Source organism: Oncorhynchus kisutch, unplaced genomic scaffold, assembly GCF_002021735.2.
Source record: "Oncorhynchus kisutch isolate 150728-3 unplaced genomic scaffold, Okis_V2 Okis06b-Okis10b_hom, whole genome shotgun sequence".
NCBI classification, from domain to species: Eukaryota; Metazoa; Chordata; class Actinopteri; order Salmoniformes; family Salmonidae; genus Oncorhynchus; species Oncorhynchus kisutch.
In genome coordinates this window covers 2968480-2991068 of record NW_022261983.1, presented here as the reverse complement: position 1 = coordinate 2991068, position 22589 = coordinate 2968480, and the positions used below count along the sequence as shown (strand labels likewise).

General features: G+C 44.8%; 3 protein-coding genes across 3 annotated transcripts in view; 1 reads left to right on the top strand and 2 right to left on the bottom strand.

Moving 5' to 3' along the window:
* baiap2l1b (BAR/IMD domain containing adaptor protein 2 like 1b) overlaps positions 1 to 10781 on the top strand; it is a 78887-nt gene extending 68106 nt beyond the window's left edge. Inside the window, exons 13-14 of the mRNA XM_031813945.1 lie at positions 6599 to 6642; positions 9426 to 10781. Of these exons, the coding sequence (XP_031669805.1) occupies positions 6599 to 6642; positions 9426 to 9498 (117 nt within the window). The 3' untranslated portion in view covers positions 9499 to 10781. The remainder of the gene's footprint in view (positions 1 to 6598; positions 6643 to 9425) is intronic.
* Positions 10782 to 12126: 1345 nt separating this feature from the next.
* Positions 12127 to 13715, bottom strand: LOC109880934 (uncharacterized). The gene is made up of 3 exons (XM_031813729.1): positions 13650 to 13715; positions 13277 to 13494; positions 12127 to 13189 (listed from the first exon to the last, which is right to left on the bottom strand). Exons 1-3 carry the CDS (start codon positions 13713 to 13715, stop codon positions 12415 to 12417), a joined length of 1059 nt encoding a protein of 352 aa, XP_031669589.1. The 3' UTR covers positions 12127 to 12414.
* On the bottom strand, positions 13518 to 21472 carry bri3 (brain protein I3). The gene is made up of 3 exons (XM_031813878.1): positions 20861 to 21472; positions 20343 to 20460; positions 13518 to 16427 (listed from the first exon to the last, which is right to left on the bottom strand). Exons 1-3 carry the CDS (start codon positions 21024 to 21026, stop codon positions 16295 to 16297), a joined length of 417 nt encoding a protein of 138 aa, XP_031669738.1. The 5' UTR covers positions 21027 to 21472; the 3' UTR covers positions 13518 to 16294.
* Positions 21473 to 22589: the final 1117 nt, after the last annotated feature.

Sequence of the window (22589 nt, the reverse complement as noted above, 5' to 3'; positions counted from 1 at the left end):
AGAATCACATCTCCTACTACTCCATGACGTCCGTCAGCACCCAGAATCACATCTCCCACTACTCCATGACGTCCTTTACAAGAGACTACTTTTAGTGTAATGTCAGCACCCAGAATCACATCTCCCACTACTCCATGACGTCCTTCACCCGCGCCTACTTTTAGTGTAATGTCAGCACCCAGAATTACATCTCCCACTACTCCATGACGTCCGTCACAAGAGACTACTTTTAGTGTAATGTCAGCACCCAGAATCACACCTCCCACTACTCCATGACGTCCGTCACAAGAGACTACTTTGAGTGTAATTAGCTGTACCTACAGTACAGGCTGGACATCCCGTTCATCACAAACACATAGAAATAGCGACAGGAGGAAGCAGCTGCCCTCGTGGCTGTACAGGTCAGTGGTGACCCAGAGAGGGCAGGTTGTAGTTTGATGTTTGGCCCTCCTGTGTCAGAGGTTGAATGGAGAAGTCTGGGAAAGACAATACACTTCTCAACTTCTCTTTTCTTTCACTGCGGTGAAATATTCATTAGGCTACACTCTGCTGTGTCCCGAGTCCGGCCGTGTGTGTGAGCACGTGCACTGTGTGTGGGTGTGTGTGGCCATTATTATGCCTGGCTATCAGTGTACACTGAGTGTACAAAACATTGAGAACATCTTCCTAATATTTTGCCCTCAGAACAGCCACAATTTGTCTGGCCATGGACGCTACAAGGTGTTGAAAGCGTTCCACAGGAATGCTGGTCCATGTTGACTCTGAAGCTTCCCACAGATTTTTTTTGGTAAAGTTTCCTGGATGTCCTTTGATACACACAGGAAACTGTTGAGCGTGAAAAACCCAGCAACGTTGCAGTTCTTAACACAAACCATTGCGCCTGGCCCCTACTACCATACCCCGTTCAAAGGCACTTACATTTTTTGTCCTGCCCATTCACCCTCTGAATGGCACACATACACAATCCATGTCTCAAGGCTTAAAAATCCTTATTTAATCTGTCTCCTCCCCTTCATCTACACTAATTGAAGTGGATTTAACAGGTGACATCAATGAGGGATCATATCTTTCACCTGGTCAGTCTGTCATGGAAATGTTCATAATGTTTTGTACACTCAGTGTACATACATCTGGTGGCACTGCTCCGGCCCAGCCTTCCATTGGATTCCACTTTGGGTGAACCTGATACCTGGAACCTGACACCCTCCTTCTCTTTCTCTCTCTGCTTCTCCCCTCTCTCTCCCCGTCTGACTTAACTCTCTCTCCCTGTCTGTCTCCCCTCTCTCTCCCCGTCTGTCTCCCCTCTCTCTCCCCGTCTGTCTCCCCTCTCTCTCCCCGTCTGTCTCCCCTCTCTCTCCCCGTCTGTCTCCCCTCTCTCTCCCCGTCTGTCTCCCCTCTCTCTCCCTGTCTGTCTCCCTCTCTCTCCCTGTCTGTCTCCCCTCTCTCTCCCTGTCTGTCTCCCTCTCTCTCCCTGTCTGTCTCCCTCTCTCTCCCTGTCTGTCTTCCCCTCTCTCTCCCTGTCTGTCTTCCCTCTCTCTCCCTGTCTGTCTTCCCTCTCTCTCCCTGTCTGTCTTCCCCTCTCTCTCCCTGTCTGTCTCCCCTCTCTCTCCCTGTCTGTCTCCCTCTCTCTCCCTGTCTGTCTTCCCTCTCTCTCCCTGTCTGTCTCCCCTCTCTCTTTCAATGTCTCTCCCTCTTTTTTTCTCTTTAACTTTCTGTCTCTTTCATTGTTTCTCTGTCCCCCAATCGATGCCCTACCTCCCTCTGTCTCTGCCCCCCATCTCTCACCCTCTTTCTGCCCCGGTCACCCATCTCCCTCCCTCTGTCTGTCTCGGCCCCCCATCTCTCTCCCTCTTTCTCTCTCCCACTATCTCTCTGGCCCGGCCCCCCATCTCTCTCCCTCTGTCTGCCTCGGCCCCCCATCTCTCTCCCTCTTTCTTTCTCTCTCCCTCTGTCTCTCTGGCCCAGCCCCCCCATCTCTCTCCCTCTCTGTCCCAGCCCCCCATCTCTCTCCCTCTGTCTCTCTGGCCCGGCCCCCCATCTCTCTCCCTCTGTCCCAGCCCCCCATCTCTCTCCCTCTCTCTCTGTCCCAGCCCCCCATCTCTCTCCCTCTGTCTCTCTGTCCCAGCCCCCCATCTCTCTCCCTATGTCTCTCTGTCCCAGCCCCCCATCTCTGTCTCTCTGGCCCGGCCCCCCATCTCTCTCCCTCTCTCTCTCCCAGTGTGTGATTCTGATTCTAGTAGGTACTTATCCTCCATTCATGCTGTATGAGTCAGCCAGACAGACAATCAGTTCCGGAACATCGATAGTAACATGTTTTAACCAATGAAACACATTGTATTTAACAGTGCTGGACTACACCAACAACACACAGAGATAGAGCAGGGGTTGAGGTGGTGGACACTGCTCTGGGATGCTCCCAAATGGCACCATATTCCCTATATAGTGCACTACATTTGGCCAGGGCTCGGGTCAAAAGTAGTGCACTAGATAGGGGATAGGGGGCCATTTAGGACAAAGCCCCACTCTGTGGAGATGGGGAATCTATGAGTCATGTGTTCAGTTATACTGTGAGATGTGGGGTGAGTGTAGGTGAACACACAGGATGAGGTTTGTGTAGTAGGCAGGGTTGTGCACAAACCCCTCGCTTGAAATATTTTCATAATTCATATCTCGAAATTCATAACATACCAAATGCCTCTGTAGCTCAAATTGTAAGCCAGCTAGTTACAGTGCTTCCTGAAGACATTGTTGTATTGTTTTATTGAACCTTTATTTAACTAGGCAAGTTAGTTTAGAACAAGTTATTATTTACAATGACGGCCTTCCCCGGCCAAACCCAGACAACGCTGGGCCAATTGTACGCCGCCCTATGGGACTCCCAATCACGTCTAGATGTGATACAGCCAGGAATCAAACCAGGGATTGTAGGTTGAAGACTGGGGGTGGGGGGGGGGGGGGGGTGTAGGTGAAGACTGGGGGGTGGGGGGGGGGGGGTGTAGGTGAAGACTGGGGGGTGGGGGGGGGGGGGGGTGTAGGTGAAGACTGGGGGTGGGGGGGGGGTGTAGTTGTAGACTGGGGGTGGGGGGGTGGGTGTAGTTGTAGACTGGGGGTGGGGGGGTGTGTGTAGGTGAAGACTGGGGGTGGGGTGTGGGTAGGTGAAGATTGGGGGTGGGGTGTGGGTAGGTGAAGATTGGGGGTGGGGTGTGGGTAGGTGAAGATTGGGGGTGGGGTGTGGGTAGGTGAACACAGGGTGGGTGTGTGGGTAGGTGAATGTGGGGTGTGGGTAGGTGAACACAGGGTGGGTGTGTGGGTAGGTGAATGTGGGGGGTGGGTAGGTGAACACAGGGTGGGTGTGTGGGTAGGTGAATGTGGGGGGTGGGTAGGTGAACATGGGGTGGGTAGGTGAACACAGGGTGGGGGGTGGGTAGGTGAACACAGGGTGGGGGGTGGGTAGGTGAACACAGGGTGGGTGTGTGGGTAGGTGAACACAGGGTGGGTGTGTGGGTAGGTGAACACAGGGTGGGTGTGTGGGTAGGTGAACACAGGGTGGGTGTGTGGGTAGGTGAACACAGGGTGGGTGTGTGGGTAGGTGAATAGCATGCTGTGAATGTTTTTCCATACAATGAAAAGAATAACTAGCTGTGTAGGTGAGTCTGAACAACACTTCCTGTTTCTCTCGGTGTGTAGGTGAGAGCACGACAAGTGGAGTAACTCTGTGTATGTAGGTGTGTGTGTCGTGACTGGACTGTGTGTAGGTGTGTATGCGACAAGAGATTGTTGTGTGTGTGTGTGTATATGACACACACCTCCAGGGCTGTCTTTGAAGGAGGCAGGGATGGTATAGTGGTGAGTCATTCATTCCAGACTACCAGCCACGTATGGCTCTATCCTTGTGAATGGGATTATAGTTACTTCAGAACTGGGATCACTCACTTCTCTTCATCTCCTTTGGGACACGACTAGGTCTGTTTGTCATTTAATACTGATAATGTGGTCATTTAACAGACGCTAAACACATTCAGTATATGTGGCCCCTGCAGGAATCAAACCCACAACTCTGCTGTTACAAACTCCAGGAACCAGGTCTTTATTGTGCTGGTATGACCAGTGCCATAAGGGAGAAGTCTTTTCCCCATTCATCAGATTTGGCTGCAGGGAGCGAATGAGGGGAGGGAATTAGAAGGAGAAGAGGGTGGGATAGAGGGAGGGGTGGGGGTTACACAGGAATGCTCTGTCACCATGAGAAAAATGCTTCCTTGCTGGTTCTGCCCTTTGTGTAGAAAGTGAGGCAGATGAATACAGAGAAACGGATTAAAGACACAGAAAGAGAAGAGACTGACGTAGTGAGAGCAGAGGTACTACAGGAATGTATCAGAAAGTATCGAGAGAAATGACGTGTGTGTGTGTGTGCTGACACCCTGCACTCAGTCTGATTAGGACTAGGATTAAAACTACACATCTGTCCAGGATGTCAAGAGGATGTTAGGATAGCAGTCACTAAGGTCCATGTGTGTCTGGCTACATCTGCCTGCCTGTCTGCCTGCCTACCCCTCTCTATGGTTAATGTTGTTCTGTAGGCTCAATGCTGTCCTCTAGTGGTGGCATACCAGCACTACAGCTGTTGTTCACCAGCACCCACCCGAATTGCTAGTAACCCATCCGCAACCGCCTGACTATATGTGAAAATCTGAGGCCCACACTCAATCCTAACCTGAAAATATAGAAAATGTGAGGAACAATTCTTTGACTGGCCTTTTTGAATAGGCCTATGTTTCTGCTTATAATTTCCGACATTTTGGTAGGCTGTGTGTTTGTCAAGTTGTCTATAATTAAATACATGCAGCTTCTCTTCTGTCAGTAGTAGTTGCCCTCGAAGACTAAATAAACCCTTGCTCACCAGAATAATGTCATGAATCGATAGAATGAAGGCTTCAATTTAGTTGACATGGGTAAAGTTGCTTCTCCTACAAAGCAAAGACATTTAGGGACCGGGGGAAAAATGCAACAACTCCAGTTTTAAGGAAATTAAAAGCTGTTATAAAGACCCAACATGTTTTTTAAAATAAGATTTCAGTTCAGCTTGGGTGCATATTTTATGTGGTTGAAACACTACCTGCTTTTATGATGCTGTACATTTGCTGTATCATTTCACTGTAAGAAATGCTTAATTCTATGAGTTAATATTAAAGCTATGTGAGAGGTTATAGACCTCCACTCTGTTCAGATTTCACTACTATTCTATCTAACCCATGTTGAACAGTATAGTTCCCAAGATGTGTCATTTTGAAATCCCTGTGTTGTGACTGTGACCTCAGTCATCACACATCTTTCCCCAACATTAGACTACTGTTCTGGCCTGCTGTTCTTTCACAGCATTTCTCTTATTGAATTCAACTCTGACATTGTCCTTTTGGTCTCAGAATTCTACAAAAATGATACATTTATGGATTCTTAATGCATTGTTTTCTCTTTATTCAACCCACCCAATATTGAATGACCCTAAACACGCCCCTCCCCGCCAATATAACTACAGGGATTGCAGGTTATGAGTCAACCCACCCATCTCTACACAGTACAATAGGACAGTGTTTCCCCATCCTGGTCTTGGGATACATTGTCCCTTCCAGAAGAGCCATTTTCCAGTGTCAGTGTTCTGAGGTGATGAAGCATTCTCCTCTCCAGACCTGGGTTCAACACCTATCTATTGAGAGGACCTGTTGCAATGGAACCAACATAACAGTCTCAATAGTCTAGTTGCAAACCACACCATTTGTCACTCCAGGCAGACTCCAGGCAGACTCCAGGCAGACTCCAGGCAGACTCCAGGCAGACTCCAGGCAGACTCCAGGCAGACTCCAGGCAGACTCCAGGCAGACTCCAGGCAGCAATCACTCAAAGTATTTGAAATAGCATTTGAACCCAGGTCGTCTCTGTTTGTCAGTCACAACACTCACCAGTCTGCCCTACCAAACCTGTCTGAGGAGGGGTAGTCTGTGGTGTGGTCTCCATGGGCAACACACAACACTCACCAGTCTGCCCTACCAAACCTGTCTGAGGAGGGGTAGTCTGTGGTGTGGTCTCCATGAGCAACACATGCAAAAAGTCCCAGAAATGTGGTACATTTGGTATGGAAATTATATTTTTGCATGTAAATTAATCATTGTTGGGTTGGATTCCATCATGGAGAGTGAATGAATCATTGTTGGGTTGGATTCCATCATGGAGAGTGAATGAATCATTGTTGGGTTGGATTCCATCATGGAGAGTGAATTAATCATTGTTGGGTTGGATTCCATTATGTAGAGTGAATGAATCATTGTTGGGTTGGATTCCATCATGGAGAGTGAATGAATCATTGTTGGGTTGGATTCCATCATGGAGAGTTAATGAATCATTGTTGGGTTGGATTCCATTATGTAGAGTGAATGAATCATTGTTGGGTTGGATTCCATCATGGAGAGTGAATGAATCATTGTTGGGTTGGATTCCATCATGGAGAGTGAATGAATCATTGTTGGGTTGGATTCCATCATGGAGAGTGAATGGGTCTTGTGACTTACAGTGTATCTGGTCTGATGTCTCTTGGGTTTGTTTACAGGGAACCGAACTGAATGGGTTTGGGAAGACGCCTCTTTTCCTCGGGTAAGTCATGCATCATGAAGGTAATATTAACACATCTATCTTAAACTCACAATAACGTGTGATATAGTCAGTCATATACTCTACCCACAGTGTAGTCCACAAGGGTTCTATTTTTGGCGCTAAAGAGGCACAAGTGTCAAATGCACGTTAATTTGCAATTTCGTCATGTAAAAGCAGGTACACTGGCATTTTCCAGCCCTAACGCCAAGTTCAGCAATTTACCTGTCTACCATCAGCTCCCTTGCACTGAAGTGGGAGGGGTTACAATTTTACAGGTGTGTCCTTAAAAACAAGTGCAAAAGTGACACTTTTCATACAGCACTAATCCCCAAAAAGCAGGTCTTAACAGTAACGCAGATGATAATGGCAGGGATTTTGAGAGTGGAAGCACAGCCTATCCAACCATGACACACAGAGTGGAAACACAGCCTATCTAACCATGACACACAGAGTGGAAGCACAGCCTATCCAACCATGACACACAGAGTGGAAGCACAGCCTATCTAACCATGACACACAGAGTGGAAGCACAGCCTATCCAACCATGACACACAGAGTGGAAGCACAGCCTATCCAACCATGACACACAGAGTGGAAACACAGCATATCCAACCATGACACACAGTGGAAGCACAGCCTATCCAACCATGACACACAGAGCCCATGGAAGCACAGCCTATCTAACCATGACACACAGAGTGGAAACACAGCCTATCTAACCATGACACACAGAGTGGAAGCACAGCCTATCCAACCATGACACACAGAGTGGAAGCACAGCCTATCCAACAATGACACACAGAGTGGAAGCACAGCATATCTAACCATGACACAGAGTGGAAACACAGCCTATCTAACCATGACACACAGAGCCCATGGAAGCACAGCCTATCCAACCATGACACACAGAGTGGAAGCACAGCCTATCCAACCATGACACACAGAGTGGAAACACAGCATATCCAACTATGACACACAGAGCCCATGGAAGCACAGCCTATCCAACCATGACACACAGAGTGGAAACACAGCCTATCTAACCATGACACACAGAGTGGAAACACAGCCTATCTAACCATGACACACAGAGTGGAAGCACAGCCTATCCAACCATGACACACAGAGTGGAAGCACAGCCTATCCAACCATGACACACAGAGTGGAAGCACAGCATATCTAACCATGACACAGAGTGGAAACACAGCCTATCTAACCATGACACACAGAGCCCATGGAAGCACAGCCTATCCAATCATGACACACAGAGCCCATGGAAGCACAGCCTATCCAACCATGACACACAGAGTGGAAGCACAGCCTATCCAACCATGACACACAGAGTGGAAGCACAGCCTATCTAACCATGACACACAGAGTGGAAGCACAGCCTATCTAACCATGACACACAGAGTGGAAGCACAGCCTATCCAACCATGACACACAGAGTGGAAGCACAGCCTATCCAACCATGACACACAGAGCCCATGGAAGGAGAGATGTGCCTTTTGTGCCGGTGAATCTCGTATTTAGAAATTTACTTATAACTGTAAAATACATATTCCAATCTATGGTGTCCTCATATCCATTTATAAATGTCGGTTGGAACTGGTACCAGAACCACTCAGGTCCCCAAAACAGGGGACTTTACATCTATTATAACAAATTGTTTAATTTTATACACTGTCTTTTTAGGCCTTATCAATAGCATGGTGAATTTAATCTTGCTGATTGTCTACATTTGGCATGTCCATGTCCAGACTGCAATTAACAGCAGGCCTAGCCCCTATATTAAATGGCCTAGCCCCTATATTAAATGGCCTAGCCCCTATATTAAATGGCCTAGCCCCTATATTAAATGGCTAGCCCCTATATTAAATGACCTAGCCCCTATATTAAATGACCTAGCCCCTATATTAAATGGCCTAGCCCCTATATTAAATGACCTAGCCCCTATATTAAATGGCCTAGCCCCTATATTAAATGACCTAGCCCCTATATTAAATGACCTAGCCCCTATATTAAATGACCTAGCCCCTATATTAAATGGCCTAGCCCCTATATTAAATGGCCTAGCCCCTATATTAAATGGCCTAGCCCCTATATTAAATGGCCTAGCCCCTATATTAAATGGCCTAGCCCCTATATTAAATGACCTAGCCCCTATATTAAATGACCTAGCCCCTATATTAAATGACCTAGCCCCTATATTAAATGACCTAGCCCCTATATTAAATGACCTAGCCCCTATATTAAATGACCTAGCCCCTATATTAAATGACCTAGCCCCTATATTAAATGGCCTAGCCCCTATATCAGCTATAGCCTAGCCCCTATATCAGCTATAGCCTAGCCCCTATATCAGCTATAGCCTATGTTTAACTATGTATTTCCATATTGAAGCAATGCAACTAGAACAATGTGGACTGCAAACATGTTCAATATATTTAGCAAATATGGGGCAGGCTATTTAATGAACTAGGCTATAACAGACTAACATTCTAACTGGAGTTGATGACAACATAATACATAATACCATAAATACACAACTTGAAGCACCATATATTTAGGCATGGAGCACGTTCTGATTGACCCAGCCTGTTCGTGCCACTGCCACCTACTGCGTTCATAATTCCGGTTGTGAAAATAGCAGGAGCATTTCTGACCCACCCCAAAGCTGTAACGTTACCACCAGTGCTAAGATTTACCATTGTGTTAGGTTGGTTCAAATAGGGCCCAAGTGTCATAAAATCATCACACCAGCATTAACCCGTCTGTCTCCTTAGGGGAGGGAACCCGTTCACCGCTGTCAAGCTACGTCCCACAGTCACCAATGACCGCTCAGGCCCAGTCATCTAAACCTCCAGACCCACCCTCCGGTCCACCTCTACACAGGAGTGGCACCTCCAGCTGGGCATCACCCCATGCTGTCCCCCCTCCTCCAGGCGGATGGACCCAGGGCCGGACACTAGTGTACGGGACAACTTGACACTGTGGGCTGCTGTGCTGAAGATCCAGTAATTTCACTACTACAGATGCCATTAGAAATGACATTGTCTAATACACAGTTGCTGTACTGCTGCAAACGCCTCCCTGAGAAGGTGGGAGGATTTATTTATGTAAACAGATGCACATATATAGATTTTCTAGACCTATTTTTGTCGGTGATGATGAGTGGCGACATACTACATGCGTTCTCGCTGGGCGTGTGTGAAAAGGAGTAGAGGAAGCCTGAGATTGGGCCGTTGAAATATCAGAATGTATTTATGACTTCTTTATTTTTTTTGCTTCAATCACTCGTCAAAAAATGTTAGTTGCCATAGGGCAGTAGATAAATGAATGTATGCAATAAGGGACCTATGCATCACAATTTACGGAGGTCCTTATGGTAGTGTTGCTCGTTATTGTTGATGTATCTCAAATATGATATGTAAAATTGCATTGTTGCTATCATTACTAAAGACCAACTGCTAGTGACTGTCGAATATAAGTATACTCATTCAAGGGAAACGCACACATCATTTTTTCCCCTCAACTCCTTCCAAGAAGTGTACAACGAATTTGATTGGTTGAGTGTGTCATTGTCATCTTGCTGATTGGTTTTTCAGTTAAGTGTTCATACAGTGCTGCTGTTACTAGTGGAAGATGTGAGACCTGTTTACCTTGACTCTATATACCAACAGTAATCAGTCTGTGAAACGTCTCTCACCTGTCTGTTATTCAAGTAGCCCGGGTCATGTTCATTAGGCAAACGGAACAAAGCAGACTGAAACCTTTGAGGGAATGTTTCTTATTGTTTGATTAAAAAAAAAATCAACTGTTTTAAAACGTTTTCCCATACGTTTCCTAATGAATATGAGCCAGTAGTGCTGTGGACATATTGTTAAAAGGACATGGTTAAATGGAATAACTTCCCATAGACCGTGTAGCCATTTTGCTTTTATCTTCATGCTTCATGGAAGGCATTTTCAACCTAGTGGCTAATTTTATCATTTTTCTTTGGTCTGCCTTGCCTACTCCCTGAGTTTGGAACGTTGCCGTATGAAAATAAACAAATATACACTGAACAAAAATGTAAACGAGGCATGTAAAGTGTTGGTCCCATGTTTCATGAGCTGAAATAAAAGATTCCAGAAATGTTCCATATGCATAAAAAACGTACTTCTCTCAAATGTTGTGCACAAATGTATTTACATCCCTGTTAGTGAGCATTTCTCCTTTGCCAAAATAATCCATTCACCTGACAGGTGTGGCATATCAAGAAGTTGATTTAACAGCATGATCATTACACAGGTGGACCTTGTGCTGGGTACAATAAAAGACCCCTTTAAAATGTGGAGTTTTGTCACAACACAATGCCACAGATGTCTCAAGTTTTGAGGGAGCGTGCAATTGGCATGCTGACAGCAGGAATGTCCACCAGAACTGTTTCCAGATAAAATGTCAATTTCTCTACCATAAGCAGCCTCAAACATAATTTTTGAGAATTTGGCAGTACGCCCAACCGGCCTCACAACTGCAGAGGCATCGTGTAGGCGAGTGGTTTGTTGATGTCAGTGTTGTGAACAGTGTGTCCCATGGTGGCGGTGGGGTTATGTTATGGGCAGGCATAAGCTACGGACAATGAACACAATTACATTTTATCGAGGGCAATTTTAATGCACTGAATCGACATGTGCAACAGAATGTTCCAGTTCCCACCAATATTCAGCAACTTCGCACAGTCATTGAAAAGAAGTGGGACAATATTTCACAAGCTACAATCACCAGCCTGATCAACTCTGTGAAGGAGATGTTGTACTTGAATTCAGTAAATTCTTTGAAATTGTTGCATTTATATTTTTGTTCAGTATATTTTACTGTTTGTCTTCTCATTATTTAAACTCTTTGTCGTGATAAATTGTTATTGGGTAGCCTAGTGGTTAGAGCGTTGGACTAGTAACCGGAAGGTTGCAAGTTCAAACCCCCGAGCTGACAAGGTACAAATCTGTCATTCTGCCCCTGAACAGGCAGTTAACCCACTGTTCCTAGGCCGTCATTGAAAATAAGAATTTGTTCTTAACTGACTTGCCTAGTTAAATAAAGGTTAAAATAATAATAATTGGTGAATTATGTTATGACCAATAATATAACAGGTACTTCATAACTAGAAAGGCCGGGTTTCAATCCAAGGCACACTGTTAATACACCTTTTAAAGGCAACTTCCCTGATGTTCACAGAGATCACATTCATGATCAACTCTGGATGTCAGCTCTGATTCTAATAATTAACTGGTTGAAAACAGAATCCGGTTAGTTACAACTGGGGTTGAATTGAACAGGAACAGGGTTGTCTTCTACAAAGTGATTGGGCACTGATCTAGTCAGTTGAGCTGTTTAGACCATATGATTATATGGAAAGAGGGACCTGATCCTAGATCAGCACTCCCACTTCCAGACAGTTTATGAATACAGGCCAGGAAAAGTTTTAAAAGATCAGGCGAGACATACCGCACTCATGGTTCTTTATTTACAATAACTCTTTTAGAAAAAATAAGGACCTCAATCATGATGGCGTGCGTAGTGTTTCAAAGCAGATCCATGTAAAATACACCCCCCAATATATGACCCCATTTTATTACATGACATGGACAATACACTACTGGTGGTAGAGAGACATATGGGTACATAGAGACATTCTCAGTTGATTGTCTATTGTTGGGAGGATTGCAGGAGGCTGAGTTGTCACTGAGAAGAATACTAAAATGGCTACAGATTATCCAGAGATTACACATGTCAACCTGCTTGTATTATGAAAAAAACTGTCCGCATGCTTTTCCTCCCTCCCTTGGCTGAGTCTGCTTGGTTGTAGGTCAAAGACGTGGAGCCCGACTTGACCTGGGTGAACTCCTGCAGAGCCTGTGTAGGGCCTGGGTGAACTCCTGCAGAACCTGTGTAGGACCTGGGTGAACTCCTGCAGAACCTGTATAGGACCTGGGTGAACTCCTGCAGAACCTGTGTAGGACCTGGGTGAACTCCTGCAGAACCTGTGTAGGACCTGGGTGAACTCCTGCAGAACCTGTGTAGGACCTGGGTGAACTCCTGCAGAACCTGTGTAGGACCTGGGTGAACTCCTGCAGAACCTGTGTAGGGCCTGGGTGAACTCCTGCAGAACCTGTGTAGGGCCTGGGTGAACTCCTGCAGAACCTGTGTAGGACCTGGGTGAACTCCTGCAGAACCTGTGTAGGACCTGGGTGAACTCCTGCAGAACCTGTGTAGGACCTGGGTGAACTCCTGTAGGACCTGGGTGAACTCCTGCAGAGCCTGTGTAGGACCTGGGTGAACTCCTGCAGAGCCTGTGTAGGACCTGGGTAAACTCCTGCAGAGCCTGTGGAAGACCTGGGTGAACTCCTGCAGAGCCTGTGGAAGACCTGGGTGAACTCCTGCAGAGCCTGTGGAAGACCTGGGTGAACTCCTGCAGAGCCTGTGGAAGACCTGGGTGAACTCCTGCAGAGCCTGTGTAGGACCTGGGTGAACTCCTGCAGAGCCTGTGTAGGACCTGGGTGAACTCCTGCAGAAGACCTGGGTGAACTCCTGCAGAGCCTGTGGAAGACCTGGGTGAACTCCTGCAGAGCCTGTGGAAGACCTGGGTGAACTCCTGCAGAGCCTGTGTAGGACCTGGGTGAACTCCTGCAGAACCTGTGTAGGACCTGGGTGAACTCCTGCAGAACCTGTGTAGGACCTGGGTGAACTCCTGCAGAACCTGTGTAGGACCTGGGTGAACTCCTGCAGAACCTGTGTAGGACCTGGGTGAACTCCTGCAGAACCTGTGTAGGACCTGGGTGAACTCCTGCAGAACGTGTAGGGCGCTTCAACCTATGTCCAAATTTACACACTACTTAGAACGTACATTTTTATTGGGCATGCATTCTAAGTGGTATGCTATAGTGACATTAAAGGATACTGGAACAGAGACCCCTATTCATTAGGCAGCAAACGGTAGAAAATGGACTGAAACAGGGAGGGACTACCTGGTTTTGCCCAATAAGAAACACTGAGGTCTGCAGACCTATATAAAAGCCATCAATCAGAATCATACCTGTGAAAATATGACATGGCCCCAGAATAGAAAGAAACCAGAACAGACAACAGCTCAATGACAAATTTTCCATGTCTCAGTTCGGGACAGCTGATGTCTCAGTGTTACGTTTAAAACCCTCCCCCAGCCAGAGTCGAGCTGGGAAAAGATATTCTCTGCGACTATGGCCCAGACTGAGTGGGGGCAGCATTCTCAAAGGCTTCAAAACAGAGGTTCAAAAGGGTTGCTTAAAGAGGCTCTCGCTCCATGGGTCATTTCCTTATAGTCATATACCTGTATAGTGACGAACCATTTCCCAAAGTGATGAGTATCCTTTAAAAAATACAGAATTAATCCTAAAATGTGACTACATGAAACAGAAAGCGCTTCAGAAGTGGCAGAACTGAACAATTCCCAGGTGTGGTGCAATTGGAATTTAACATTGAGCACAAAATCTACTTGTGCCTCTGTTTGATTGGACATGACAAAACAAAGGAATTCTATCAAGTAAATTATTTGTTATTGATCCACATCTTGAGCCACATAATGATCACAATCCCTTTCTGGGCCTATATCACAAAGAGCCTCTAGGATCAGTTTGGCTTTTAAATCATAATGCACAAGGTTTATATGGACAGGGAGGACCTGATCCTAGATCTCCTACTCGGATGCACTTGTTGAATATGCGCCCTGGGGCCGTATCCACAAAGCATCTCAGAGTAAAACATTTGGTCGTAGGTGCTAAGAGACATTTCACTCCAACTCTTATGGGTAACAATAAAAGCTATGCAGGAAGCTTCTTTAGTCATAACAGTCCCCCACCTAGTCAAGAGATATTTAGGAGACCCCGTGAGCTGTCCTAACCAGCTTAGTTACCAACAGGTGTCTTGGTCATAGAAAAAGGCAGTGCTTCCTGCACCATAGACAGACTGTTGCTTTGGAGTTGAAAGAATGTTTCTATACGATCAACCCATAATAATGTACACCTTGTACTTTGGACAATGATTTCACAAGGCTTCATTCACATGACAGCCTTAATACTTACAACCACTAGGCTAATAAACCATCACACAGTTCTCTTTCAATTATTTCATGAACCTACATGTCATTTAAAGTTATCCCTTTGGAGCGCAATATCACATTAAAACTAGCCGTGTCTATGGGTTGGACATCTACAGCCTATATTAACTTTGTGTTGGGTAAAACTAGCCGTGTCTATGGGTTGGACATCTACAGCCTATATTAACTTTGTGTTGGGTAAAACTAGCCGTGTCTATGGGTTGGACATCTACAGCCTATATTAACTTTGTGTTGGGTAAAACTAGCCGTGTCTATGGGTTGGACATCTACAGCCTATATTAACTTTGTGTTGGGTAAAACTAGCCGTGTCTATGGGTTGGACATCTACAGCCTATATTAACTTTGTGTTGGGTAAAACTAGCCGTGTCTATGGGTTGGGCATCTACAGCCTATATTAACTTTGTGTTGGGTAAAACTAGCCGTGTCTATGGGTTGGACATCTACAGCCTATATTAACTTTGTGTTGGGTAAAACTAGCCGTGTCTATGGGTTGGACATCTACAGCCTATATTAACTTTGTGTTGGGTAAAACTAGCCGTGTCTATGGGTTGGACATCTACAGCCTATATTAACTTTGTGTTGGGTAAAACTAGCCGTGACTATGGGTTGGACATCTACAGCCTATATTAACTTTGTGTTGGGTAAAACTAGCCGTGTCTATGGGTTGGACATCTACAGCCTATATTAACTTTGTGTTGGGTAAAACTAGACCTTTTTGAAAAGCTTTATGCAACATTATCAGCAAGTGACTTGATGCCTTTAGATGTGTTGAACAGAAGAGTGCTGACATAACGTTCATATTTTAACTGTCAAACTGATTCAATATTCCCATCACATTATTCTAAACATATGCAAAGCAACATATTAAAACATATTAAACAAATTAAAAAGTAGACAAAGTGATGGTGTCCGGCAGATGATATCACACGTTTTACCACTGAAACATTCCCTGTAGTTGTCTGAAGCGTGTTGTACAGCTCTCAGTGCCTCGTCCTGATTGGTTATTCCTCATCATTTGCAACAATGTCAATGAGCATCATCACTATCCTTCTTTTGCGGTACCTCAAACTGTGGTGATTACCAACGGAGAAACTTTTGAGTTGATTTTTCTCCTGGTTCAGAGTCTGTCTGAGCAGTAACTTATCCTCATAAAACCTACTCTGAGCTGGGAGCTTTTTGTTGTCTTAAAACAGGATCCAGGATATTGTCTGATACGCTTTGTGGAATATGGCCCCTGTCTGTTTTCTGCTCTATAGCGTAATAAAGGCACCAGCAGTAATGGACAAAGATCAGGCTTCTTCACTAGATAATACTACCAAAGTATATTCTACCATATACAAATGTAGGTTTTCACATGCACCTCTATCATATCAGAATTAATGGCTGGCTAGAAGTTCATTGTGGCGACTACTTAATTGTTGTATAGAAAATACCTGGCATTCTCAGTGTGTAATAATTATAAACAACAAAGTTATAAGATCCAGCTGGGCTGAGAGGACGAGCTACAGGTTGGTCCTTCTACCCGAAGGTGGCGCCACAGTTGGGGCATCTCCTCTGGCGCAGTGCCAAGCAGAAGAGGATCCCCAGGGGGAAGAAGAAGACGGCACACATGATCCCCAGGCAGGTGAAGTCATCCTCCAGCACGCCCACTCTGAAAAAAGATGAAGGCGCACATTAAAGAGACAGAATGTTGGCCTCTGGTGATGCTCTCCTCTGGTGATGCTCTCCAGCAAAAAAGGGGCCAACTGAGCAAAAACATGTTTGCCAATAAGTAAGGATGTGTGGTTTTATGAGATAAGTTATTTAAAAATGATCATATACGTAACAACATTCAAGCAAAAAAAACTACATTCCCATCCACCCCAGAAAGCATTTTTTAGGACTGAGAAAACTCTGGTCAATGGACCCACCTCCCAAAAACCACGAGCAGGAAAAGGAGCACCTATTGGTGTAGAGATTGAACCATCCTGTTGTTGTTGTGTGTCAAGTCGCCACAGGACAAATAACTAATAATGAGAGAGAATAATAAGTAGTCTATACTTTCTAGCAGTCATTGTGACTCTGGGCTTTCTAGGTTCCCATGGTAATCGTGTTGGAGATGCAGTGCTATTAGATGTAGGAGCCGTGAACATAATCATAACACTGTTATGTGGTCTAAAGGCACATTGTGGTCTCACTGTGTGACCTGGGGAATCACATGGAGAGTTAACTGTGGGTTCCCCTGAACAGAGTGGCTACTAGAAGGAACAGAGCTGCAGGGGTTAACAGCTAGCAGGAACTACTGTCTGGTCTTATGACTCCACGTGTTGGCTGACTAGCATCACGTCCAATGCATCTGTCAACTCCCCTTAGAGGAAGTCTACATTGTATAGACCCAAATATGTCTAGATGTTGAACTGTAGTGATCACACTATACACCTACTGGCCCTTCACAATCACATCATGGTGTGTTCCAATCAGACAAACACTGTATTTCAATAAGTCTTGTGACTAGAGGGAGTGCAGCTACCAGAAGTTACTTTTTACAGCAGGTTAGGAGAGCATTTTAGCCAGCCCCAACACTTTCCCTAACCTTAACCTAAGTCTCCTAACCTGCTACGAAAAAAGGTCACTTCCAGTTGTAGCTGTACTTCCTCTAGTTAGAACCGTTTCTAGAAGAAATGGTGGACAGAAGAAATATGTGAGCAACAACAGGTGGAGCGCAAAGGTAGTGTGGACTTTGACGTTTTGCCTGCTGTGTGTGTGTGTGTGTGTGTGTGTGTGTGTTGCCTGCACCTGCCACTGCCACTACTTATCAGCTGAGTATCAGTGTGCCAAGGCCACAAACTGGACTTAGAACCCTTTAGTGAACCTGGCAATGCAAAGTGGTGACAAACTAAAACAAGCCATCTCCCTCTACCGTCAATCTAGTGGTGACAAACTAAAACAAGCCATCTCCCTCTACCGTCAATCTAGTGGTGACAAACTAAAACAAGCCATCTCCCTCTACCGTCAATCTAGTGGTGACAAACTAAAACAAGCCATCTCCCTCTACCGTCAATCTAGTGGTGACAAACTAAAACAAGCCATCTCCCTCTACCGTCAATCTAGTGGTGACAAACTAAAACAAGCCATCTCCCTCTACCGTCAATCTAGTGGTGACAAACTAAAACAAGCCATCTCCCTCTACCGTCAATCTAGTGGTGACAAACTAAAACAAGCCATCTCCCTCTACCGTCAATCTAGTGGTGACAAACTAAAACAAGCCATCTCCCTCTACCGTCAATCTAGTGGTGACAAACTAAAACAAGCCATCTCCCTCTACCGTCAATCTAGTGGTGACAAACTAAAACAAGCCATCTCCCTCTACCGTCAATCTAGTGGTGACAAGCTAAAACAAGCCGTCTCCCTCTACTGTCAATCTAACACTCCTAGAAATCAGGCTCTATAATTTGACTTTGTAGTCCAGGCCTCAGAAGTGAAAACAAGTCTGTATTTACACCAAACACTGGTTTAAAGTCTCAATGTAAACGTGCCATTAGTGTATTCTATCATCAATTAGACTAATATGTTCATTTTAAAAACACTAACACTTTTTTTTTTTACTAAATCAACACAAGACGGACACTACAGCTGCCGGGTCACGTTCATTAGGCACCAAACGGAATGAAACAGACAAACAGGAATGGACTACCTTGACTTGTCCAATAAGAAACACTCCTTTTCCGTTGCAAAACATTTAAATGTTTATTAGGACAAACGTTTTCCATTGTATGACCTAAAGAACACGACCCTGACCATTTTTCATACAAGACCACGTTGACTCATGACAACGTTTGACCTTCAAGAGCATCATACAGTCAATCAACTTCCTCTCTCCTGTCACATGTCTGTGTTCCAAGCAGCGGACACAGAGAGGATGTTGTATCAGACAAATTGAAACCACTGCGGTCACTCTCGAAATGAAGCTTTACCCTACAGCAGCAGCTTTAGCGTGTGCTAGGCCTGCCTGCCTGCCTACAGTGTAATACTGTTACCATGACACTCACATGTAGCTATGCTGTGGAACACCCTTTGGACACAGATGGAGCAGAAGACAACCGTCATTTAACACATGGAAACCACGTGTTCACCACAGGAACACTATTGATTGACAGTGAAAAGGCTTTCCTTGATGGCAGATTAGCCTACTGATTGGTCTTGGTTTGGCAGACTCCTACACCTTCTCCCAAATCAGATCAAATTGTATGTCACATGCACAGACTACAAATCTGGTTCCCCCTTCAACTGTGGTTCATCTCAAGGTTTCAAACAATGTTCTTCCTTCTAAATCACCTTAGTTACACGCTTGTTATAGCATTACTCCCCCTGTGGCTTTCAGAGAGTTCAGCTCTGTGACAACAGCTTAATGGAACATTCCAACACTTTCCAAACTCATTCGTCATCTCCAGCATGTCAACATATGTGAGAACAGCAGGTTTCTGTTTTTTCTCTCTCAAAAAGATAGACCATAACATAACCTGGTGACATCATATGTTGTGCATCCTGTGATGTCAACCAACTCCTCTTAATATTGATATATTTCTTCATTCCATTCTTTTACTTTGAGATGTGTGTATTGTTGTGAATTGTTAGCTACTGTTGTAGCTAGGAAGACCAGCATTTCATTACACACACAATAACATCTGTTAAATGTGTATGTGACCTATAAAATGTGATTTGAACTGAGCAGTCAAAGGTTACTTTACTAAAATATAATAAAACAATAAGACTGAATTGAAGGCTGCCAGAAATGCACAGTCCCCCCCCTCCATGGATACAATACTGTTGTACTGAATTCTGTGCCCCCTCCATAGATACAATACTGTTGTAATGAATTCTGTGCCCCCTCCATAGATACAATACTGTTGTACTGAATTCTGTGCCCCCTCCATAGATACAATACTGTTGTACTGAATTCTGTGCCCCCTCCATAGATACAATACTGTTGTACTGAATTCGGTGCCCCCTCCATAGATACAATACTGTTGTACTGAATTCGGTGCCCCCTCCATAGATACAATACTGTTGTACTGAATTCTGTGCCCCCTCCATAGATACAATACTGTTGTACTGAATTCTGTGCCCCCTCCATAGATACAATACTGTTGTACTGAATTCTGTGCCCCCTCCATAGATACAATACTGTTGTACTGAATTCGGTGCCCCCTCCATAGATACAATATTGTTGTACTGAATTCTGTGCCCCCTCCATAGATACAATACTGTTGTACTGAATTCGGTGCCCCCTCCATAGATACAATACTGTTGTACTGAATTCGGTGCCCCCTCCATAGATACAATACTGTTGTACTGAATTCGGTGCCCCCTCCATAGATACAATACTGTTGTACTGAATTCTGTGCCCCCTCCATAGATACAATACTGTTGTACTGAATTCGGTGCCCCCTCCATAGATACAATACTGTTGTACTGAATTCTGTGCCCCCTCCATAGATACAATACTGTTGTACTGAATTCGGTGCCCCCTCCCAACATACAGTTTGCTTCCCCACTATGTGTGTGTTGTTGGGGGCTGGTGTCTCACCTGCAGGCTGGGCAGCCCCCCACCACCACCACGGAGGGCTGGATGATGGTGTATGTGCCAGGGTAGGGCTGCTGGGCTATGGCTGGGCCCATCTGTGCACTGGGGCCTTCTTGGAACCCTGTGGTAGGACAAGGGGAGAAGAGTTTGAATTAGGCTAGATCTGAACTACAAGGGGAAGTCATGAGTCAGTTTCCGTTTCAGTCAGCCAAGAGAGGCAAGGGATTATACAGTATTTGCCACTAGTAAAATAACGAACCCAGTACCCTGTACAGAGCATAGACAACTCTAATACACACTTGTACATGTGTGAAATATGATAAATATAAGCATCCACCCAAATTTGTTTTGGTATTACAGTCTACAGTGTGGAAGCTACTCTATAAATGTCAGCAAGTTCATGAAACTTAAAATAAAAAAGTTACGTTATGGCGGTTCCAGCACATCGGCGCGTAACGACGTCATAGTTCAGGAGCTGGCTTTGAACGTTAGGTAACAACCCTACAATGTGATCTACTTGCCTGGGCCAGTGGGGTACTGATATGGCGGCGGCTGTTGAAAGCCCGGGGGTGCAGGGGTTGGGGCGGGGATAGCTCCATAATTGTGCTGCTGGCCATATTCATACGCCCCCGGGACGACGTTAGCATAAGCGGGAGGACGGTCTTGGAGAAGAGGTTTGCTGTCCATATCTGTTGCGTCCTCAAGTTATGTTTGTCTTTCTTTGCCTTGGCTGGCCCTCTTCTTCCCACACAAATTGGATTTACTTAGTCGGTGTTGCCTCGAGTCATACGACTTTTGCAGGCACGGATGGGTAAAAAAAAACGAAGAAAACACGACGCGCAAAAATTTAAGTTATCGCCTCTCTCCATGTGCCAACTTTGTCCCTGACTGCACCACCCGAAACACTCGCGGACTGTTCAGTCTAAAGGGAGGATGCTTATTTAAAAAAGAGGGAAATGTCTAAAATATCGCCATCTTATCACCTCATTATGTCATTTTTTGTCAAAAGAACCTCTCCAATCATTCTAGAGCACACAAAAAAACAGTTGTAAACTCGGAACTCGTTTTCCCTTTCTGTCTGGATTGTCACAAGACTCAAATCATGTGATGCGCTCCGGAACGCCTATGTGCGGAGAAAGGGGGCGCGTTCGAGCAGATCACATTTGTCAAGTCGGTGACCAAAGTCTGTTGCATTCTGGGTGTACAAATTGTCTGACTTGTGCCTATAAAGTTTTGACTGCAAGTTTTTGCAATTGTTCTTCACCAACTTCATGCAACCATCGCCTGGACGTCATTTGGATGTTTATTTTTTAATTTTTTATAATAAACATTTTTTAAACCCATGCAAACGTGTTCAAAGACATGACTGAAACAGGAACCTATTTAACAAGTTGTGTGTACAGGTGATATACCATAAAACTTCAATTAATAGCCCGGGTGTTTATTTGCTTAAATTACTGAACACAACAGGTGCTTATTTGAACCAGGCACACTGCTTTTGCATATTTGCATAGTTAATTGTTTAAATCCAGCGTTCACTTCCAGCATTTTAATCAATCTTAATATCCTGCACTAATGTGTTATAATTGACACAATTAAATTGCCTCTTTTTTTATTTTTATAAAAATAAAAAAAATGTTCTTGACAGAATAATTATCATCTTTGACTGTACATTTTCGGCAGTTCCTACTTTCGCCACAAGAGGGCGAAAGTCCTTACTGATTTAGTTAATGTCATTAATTTAGTTAATGTAACAAATCAAACATTACACCTCAACATTTATGGTGAACTAGTAAGCAATTAATTTAGACATTTGCTCTAATGTGTTAAGTTGCCCTGCTGGCTATCAAAAGGGACAGGTGGCTATTTGAGGCTGTGTGTAATTTAAGTTTTACAGTATACAAATAAATGGGATATTTGAGGTTCTATCTCACTAATTGACTGTACAATATACACATATTATATTATGATTTCAGTTGATGAGTGTGCGAATTTCGTCTACAGTCGGTTGCCTTATCCCAGTGGTCACCAACCAGTCGATCGCGATCGACTTCTCGATCTCCAAGGCATTTCTAGTCGATCGCCAAACATTTCTGTAAAAAAAAAAAAAATAAAGCCTTGTGATCCTATTTTCTTTTATTAGTCTCGGGCTGTTGGTGGTAGGTGCAGCCAATTCAGCTGCCCTGCGCGCCGGGTTGGCAAACTGTTGTCATTTCATGTGTCTGAAGGTACAAACTCTACCTTCCTGGT